Source organism: Echinops telfairi, unplaced genomic scaffold, assembly GCF_000313985.2.
Source record: "Echinops telfairi isolate 266 unplaced genomic scaffold, ASM31398v2 ScPeMD7_1;HRSCAF=3_0, whole genome shotgun sequence".
Taxonomy (NCBI): domain Eukaryota; kingdom Metazoa; phylum Chordata; class Mammalia; order Afrosoricida; family Tenrecidae; genus Echinops; species Echinops telfairi.
Window position 1 is genome coordinate 6,885,871 of NW_022103896.1, and position 6,716 is coordinate 6,892,586.

The following is a 6,716-nucleotide window of genomic DNA, read 5'->3' on the forward strand; positions in this document are numbered from 1 at the left end:
GGGCAAGTCTGCCACAGAGCGATCCCTAAGGATCAGGCAGTGCCTTGGCTCGGCCGACATGTAGCTCTTACCTAATTTTCCTCACAATATTCGAAGCTCTCTTGGGCAGAGAGACTCAGCGACACGCTAACCCGTGTACTGGTAAACCCACAGCCGTCTTGTCCACGCTGACTCCCGCCACGCTGCAGGGCAGAGGGAGCCTGGCCTCGAGGGTTCCCAAGGCTGGAATCATTACGACAGCACACTAGTTGCAGGTGAATATCCCCAACATTTAATCCATAGTTCCAGGCCATGTTCCCTTGTCATGCAGCTCATGAATATTTCATGTGTGAATTTAGAGGAGTTGTGAAAGAGACAGTATTCTTTTGCTTTGTGTGACAGAGAACAAGCTTGCTGGTCGTAGCCTTCTTAGAACACAGGGGCGGGAACCTTTTCTGAGCCAAGGGTCCTTTGGATATTCCTTGCCCCCTCCACGGGCTCTGCTGCTCCAATGTTTAGTGAACCCGCCCCTCGCCTGCTTGCTGGGACATGTGACGCCAGCCACTGTTGACGTCCCCCAGCCCTGGTGTAACGGATACGATAACAAGAATTTGGGGAAGCCAGAAAGCTGTAAGGAGAGAAATGATTTGGAATCTCATCCCAGATGGAAAAACTCAAGCCCGCTGCCAGTAAAGTTACCTGGCGACCACCGTGACTGTCTCCCTTACTCGTTTCTTTCTCCCCACACCTCGCCCCCTGGCGAGACAGACACTTGGTCAGATGGAGTTTCTGCTTGATGTGTAATTTTGTATCTTTCTTTAAAACTTGACCAGTATTTCACAAGCCGACAAGCCCTGCCATCACCAGGGTATGCGGCAGGCCTCTGCACCCAGGACCTACAGCCCCATGGAGTCTTTCTAAAGTGCCCATCAGATTCTCAGCCTCCGTTTCCAAGACCTAATGAGTCTCGGCTTTGAGTTTTTTTGTTGGAAAGTGTTTTGGATGAAATGAAAACGAGTCTTTTTTGAGAGAGGGAGTAAGGATTTGGTTAGTTAGTGGAACACGGGTGTCCTGAGGGGGTCTCTGGAGCTGAGGTGGATAGGTGAACCCTGAGTCTTCAGATTTCTCCACTAGATGGCGACATGTACTAGAAATGGGATAGCTCTTCCCCACTAAACCCTGAGGGTGGACCTTGCAGGTGTGTACTCACTACATGTCCCGTGGGTCATAGAAGGGATAGCCCAGTGCCTCTCCAGGCTCTCTCCACTCGCACCTGCCCCCTGGGTTCTGCTAGCTGCTCCCTTCAAGCCTTTCTTCACGTCTTGGACCCCTGCTGACACCTACCTTTCGCTCGTCCGGGCTTGGCCACCTCCGGTTCACTCCTCAGCCATTGGTCCCAGTGTGGAGTCGTCTGGGGGACTGCCCTGCCCACCAGCTGGCCAGGCAGAGAGCAGCAGGTGGTTCTCCTCCACAGTCGGCCATGTTTGCATGTGCATGTTTGCATGGCTATTAGGATGGTGCCCATGGGCAGTGCGAGGTACAGGGGGCCGTGGTAGAATTCTCATTTCTGGTTCTAGTTCCACACTCACGGTCTTCTGGCTGGTTGGCGCTCCTGGTGACCCAAATGGGCCGAAATGAGCTGCCCCATAGGGTTTCCAAGGCTGTGATCATTATGCAAGCAGCCTGCCTCCTTTTTCTCATGTAGGGTGGCTGGTGGGCTTTGAACCTCTGAACTTTTGGTTAGCAGCCAAACTGCTTCCCTGTGCTGGGTCCTCCTCGAAGCTTCTGGCCTTTCATTCTTGTGCGCCTTCATGTTTCCACCTTCCCTGGATGGCATGCATTTATTTCAGTTGGATTCCCAGGGCAGTGAGGCCTGGCAGGAGGGGCTGGCCCTCTGAAGAACAGGGGTCTCAAGGCTCCCTCACTGGACGAGGAGCCGTGGGATCCAGCCACGTTCCAGCTTTGCAGTTGCTCTAGCTCGGCCCCGGGGGGCTCTTGGGCACTTGGCAGCCTCCTTGCCCTCGGTGCGAAGCAGGCCACTGGGGGTCCTGCCTGAGACTTGTCTAGGACGTTGCATTAATAATGTGAAGCTCTTTGTACCCACAGAACGTAGTGTCTGGGGGGTGTCTTTGTCACTTGAGAGCACTGAAATTAGCTTTGGTTTAGCCCACAGACACACTGGTAAGTTTCAGATTTGAATATTGCAATTACATGGTGTGAACTGTACCCTCCAGTGCTCTGGGCCACACCATCCATTTAAACTGCCTTCATTTAAAGGCTCAACAACCTGTGTACTTCAAACATCCTTGCTTGGGCCATTCATGACTGTAGACTTCATGTCCTCGTAACCTGCCAGCTTGCGCAGGTTAAATATCAGGCCATTAGCTGCAAGGCTGGCCGGTCAGAATCACCTGCTGCTGCTCCTTGGGAGAGAGAGGAGGCGGTCTGCTCCGTGGGAGTTTGCAGCAACTCTTCTCAGCCTCCCAGGGTCGCTCTGGGTGGGAAACAGCTGGACAGCACCGGGTTTGGGTTTGGCTGTGACGGGTAATGGCCATCACAGAGGACACTCAGTGCTCCGAGGCCCTGTCCAGACCACTGGGGCACACCCTGTGGAGGGGGCAGTTCTGGCAGGAGAGGAGTGCCACTTGCCGCCGCCTCCACCGGTGCTCACCACGCTGTGTCCCTTCATTCTGAGCTGCTCTCAGCCCTAACCGGACCCTGCAGTAGCAGTGGACGCCCCAGACGGGCCTTCTCTCTGTGCGCCCACACCGGGGTGGTGGTTAGGTTGAAGCAGCACTCTCCGGCAGTACAGAGAGGAGGATAACTGCCCAGGCTGTAAAACACACACACACACACACACACACACACACACACACACACACACACACACACGATAGTAAGCAAGCGTATCAAGCAAAGCACCAAACCAGTTGCCATCAAGTTGATCTGTCTCAATAGCTCCCCGTGTGCACAGAGGAGAACTGTGCTCTGTGGGGATTTCAAAGCCGGGGGGCTTTGGGAAGCTGATGGCCAGGCCTTTCTTGCAAGATGCTGCTGGGCAGGGGGTCTGGGGGTTGCTGAGTGGTGGTGCAGTTAAGCAAGTGGCTGGCTGTTAACTGAAAGGTTGGTGGTTTGCGTCCTTGGAGGGCTGACTGGGCAGAAGGGTCTGGGGGAGCTACTGCCCAGCAATCAGCTGCTGGACACGCATGGAGCCCCTGCTCTGGATGCAGTCAGCCTGGGTTCCAGTGCCGAATTCAGTACTTCCTCAGTGTCTGTGACCATACGCAAACTCTGCGTTCTCATCTTCAGGATGGGTCTGGGACCAGGGTTGGCATGGAATACTTGGCATCTGATTTGACACATCATACGTGCCCAGCCATTGGGAGTTGCTGTCCTTACTGACTCAGTGAGAATGCACTGCTCCCGCAGGCAGGCAGGCTTCCACCCTCCCCTGGCACACTCTCCCACGGTGCCTGAGACACACTGACAGGTGCTGACTCGTGCTCTGGGCCCAAACCTACTGCCACCTTCAAGCCAGTGCCAACTCACAGGCCAGGCTAGAACGGCTCCTCGTGTTTTCCAAGGCTGGTGCTCATTACGGGAGCAGGCAGCCTCAGCTTTCTCCTGCAGAGTGGCGGGTGGGCTTGAACTGCTGATTTTGCACCCTACCAGCTTAATGAATGGAAGTTATATAACTGAGCCAGAGGGTCTTTGATGGCCTGACCACCAATGGTAGAGCAGTGTGGGGAGTTGCTGGTGAGGTCCGAGGTGCGTTGTCTACAGTTCACTAGGTAGACAGCGGCCACCCCCACATGCAGTCCTCGCCCAGTGCTGGCCAACTCATAGAGGCCACTTGGCAGAGGTGTCTACTGCTGATTAACCACCAGTTCTCCTCCACTAAAGAGAAGCAAGCACAGATCAAGGCCAGGTGTTCCCCAGGGGCTGGTCACCTCCAGCAGCTGGCTGGCCACACACAGGCAAGGCAGGGCCAGGGACACTGGTGAGCAGACACCAGCAGGCATACTGCAGACTGAGCTCATCCTGCGAAGTCTGGTTCTCTGTGTGTTCTCAGGGTGCACACCACAGCCAGCCCCTAAGCCCACTAGCACCTATCGTGCACATCCTGAACAGCCCATTCCCAATGCCTCTTTCCTTTCCTCAGCCCGGACGTCTACCTGCAGCAGGTTAATCCAGGCTAATCTGCGAGCTGTCCCGCAGAGTCTGACTGTGCAGCCACTGAAGGTAATATGAGTAGAATGGCCCTTGTGGCACCTGGTGTACGTGGGCAGATGCAGTTCCGTTGTCTACCGAAAGCCCGCTACACTGTGCTCTGGGGCTCCTTACCCTGCTCAGCCTGCTGAGGCCCCTCTTTACCCTCCCATTAGCCTGTGGGCTCCTGGGGACAAGGCCTGGCCCAGCTATTTTTTCCTGGTCGTCTGGGGCTTGAGGTCCAGCGGCCCAGGACCCTTTGCAGACCCCTGGGTGTTGGCTTCATAAGGAGCTCCTAGGTGGTCCTTATGATGCGATATGTGGGGTGTAGCGTAACAGCGATGCCCTCTCTTGCAGGCTGGGCCCCACGCAGCTCAAGATCTTCACGTGCGAGTACTGCAACAAGGTCTTCAAGTTCAAGCACTCGCTGCAGGCGCACCTACGCATCCACACCAAGGAGAAGCCTTATGCCTGCTCGCACTGCAGCTACGCCAGCGCCATCAAGGCCAACCTCAACGTGCACCTGCGCAAGCACACTGGCGAAAAGTTCTCCTGCGACCACTGTGCCTTCACCTGCCTAAGCAAGGGCCACCTCAAGGTGCACGTGGAGCGCGTGCACAAGAAGATCAAGCAGCACTGCCGCTTCTGCAAGAAGAAGTACTCGGACGTGAAGAACCTCATCAAGCACATGCGCGACGCCCACGACTCGCAGGACCGCAAGGTCCAGGAGGCACTGGATAAGCTCTGCCTGATGACCAGGGAGGGCAAGCGGCAGCTGCTCTACGACTGCCACATCTGCGAGCGCAAGTTCAAGAACGAGCTGGACCGTGACCGCCACATGCTGGTGCATGGTGACCAGTGGCCCTTCGCCTGTGAGCTCTGCGGCCACGGTGCCACCAAGTACCAGGCACTGGAGCTGCATGTCCGCAAGCACCCCTTCGTCTATGTCTGCGCACTGTGCCCCAAGAAATTCGTCAGCTCCGTGCGGCTCCGTGCCCACCTCCGCGAGGTGCACGGCTCGGCCCCTGAGGCCACCGCCTTCCACAATTCCATTAACCAGAGCTTCTGCCTGCTGGAGCCCGGTGGGGACGTCCCCCAGGAGGCTCTGGGTGACCAGCTGCAGCTGGCCGAGGAGGAGGTGGTGCTGCAGGGGGTGAACGCCCCCAAGGAGGCGGCTTGCCCCATGGACACCCATCCCCAGGAGGCCCCGGGGGAAGTGGCAGTGGACCCAGGCACGCTGGGCACCCCGGTGGAGCCTGCCAGCCTTCCTGCGCCCACGCTGGTTTCCCCTGGCTTTCTGCAGAATAGTGGCGCCCTTGCCCCCACCGAGACTCACACCGTGCCTGAAAACCCCGGGCAGCCCCAGCCCGCAGCTCCAGCCCCGACTCAGGACCCCGGGGTGGCACTGTCCCCGGCTGGAGAGAAAGGTGCCAGCCCTCCCCAGGAGCCTCAGGTCACAGAGAGCCCTCTGTGCCCAGGTCAGGACACAGCCGCCCTGGGCCCTGATGACCGGCCGGGTCCGGCGGAGGCCTCCGGACAACCCCCTCCGGTGGCAGGCTGTGGGGATGGAGTCCCATGCCAGCCGGACACCTGCCAGCCCGCCTCAGAGCCCTCGAGTGACATCACCCCCTTCATGAAGATCCTGAACAGCCTGCAGAAGAAGCCCATGACCACGGGCCTGTGTGAGCGCATCCGGAAGGTGTACGGGGACCTGGAGTGCGAGTACTGCGGTAAGGGGGCAGGGCAGGCAGTGGGTGCTACGCAGGGAACCCAGGGGAAGTCCGAGCCCAGACACCTGCTGAGGTGGAGACGGGAATGGGTGCCCGCCTGGGCTGCAGCTCAGGTCTTCTCGGAGGCCACCTCATGGATAGTTTGGTGGAGCACATTGGCATAGTCAGGCGGGCACCAGCCGTGTCCTCACCACCTTAGTGCCTCAGCCAAGACAAGCAGGTCCAGCTGAGCGGTGGTAGTGGCCCGGCCCCAGGGGAGCAGAGGGGTGCCCTGATCATAATTCTAGCATCACAGGCCAGGCGGCTTCTGTGTCTCCAGCGGGGCTGGACCAGGGCCGGGCCGCGGACCTGGAGACTGACTGCGCGTGCGGGGAAGCCCCTAGGCGCAGTGATCGGCCCTCATCCTGTCCTGGCTCCTTGCCTCCCCAACCTCCCACCCAAGGAGCCATAGTCATCCCCCCCAGTAGACCAGGTGACGGTGACTAGGGCCAGCAGAGAGGGTTAGACTGCGTCGTCTAATATGTATATGAGAGAAGACAAAAATCAAACTCATTGGAAGAGAAACGTCCTTGTTCTCATGTGGCACTATCTTTTTAGGCAAACTCTTTTGGTACCAGGTGCACTTCGACATGCATGTGCGCACGCACACGCGTGAACACCTGTACTACTGCTCCCAGTGCCGCTATTCCTCCATCACCAAGAACTGCCTGAAGCGCCACGTCATTCAGAAGCACAGCAACGTCCTGCTCACGTGCCCCACCGACGGCTGCGACTACTGCACCCCCGACAAGTACAAGT

The 6,716-nt window shown here is 57.7% G+C and overlaps 1 protein-coding gene across 1 annotated transcript in view; it reads left to right on the forward strand.

The window, feature by feature from the left end:
- The window catches only part of ZFAT (zinc finger and AT-hook domain containing), a 104,055-nt gene that overhangs the window by 42,524 nt on the left and 54,815 nt on the right, over nt 1-6,716 (forward strand). Inside the window, exons 4-6 of the mRNA XM_045286964.1 lie at nt 4,142-4,163; nt 4,546-5,918; nt 6,516-6,714. Coding sequence (XP_045142899.1) covers nt 4,142-4,163; nt 4,546-5,918; nt 6,516-6,714 — 1,594 coding nt within the window. The remainder of the gene's footprint in view (nt 1-4,141; nt 4,164-4,545; nt 5,919-6,515; nt 6,715-6,716) is intronic.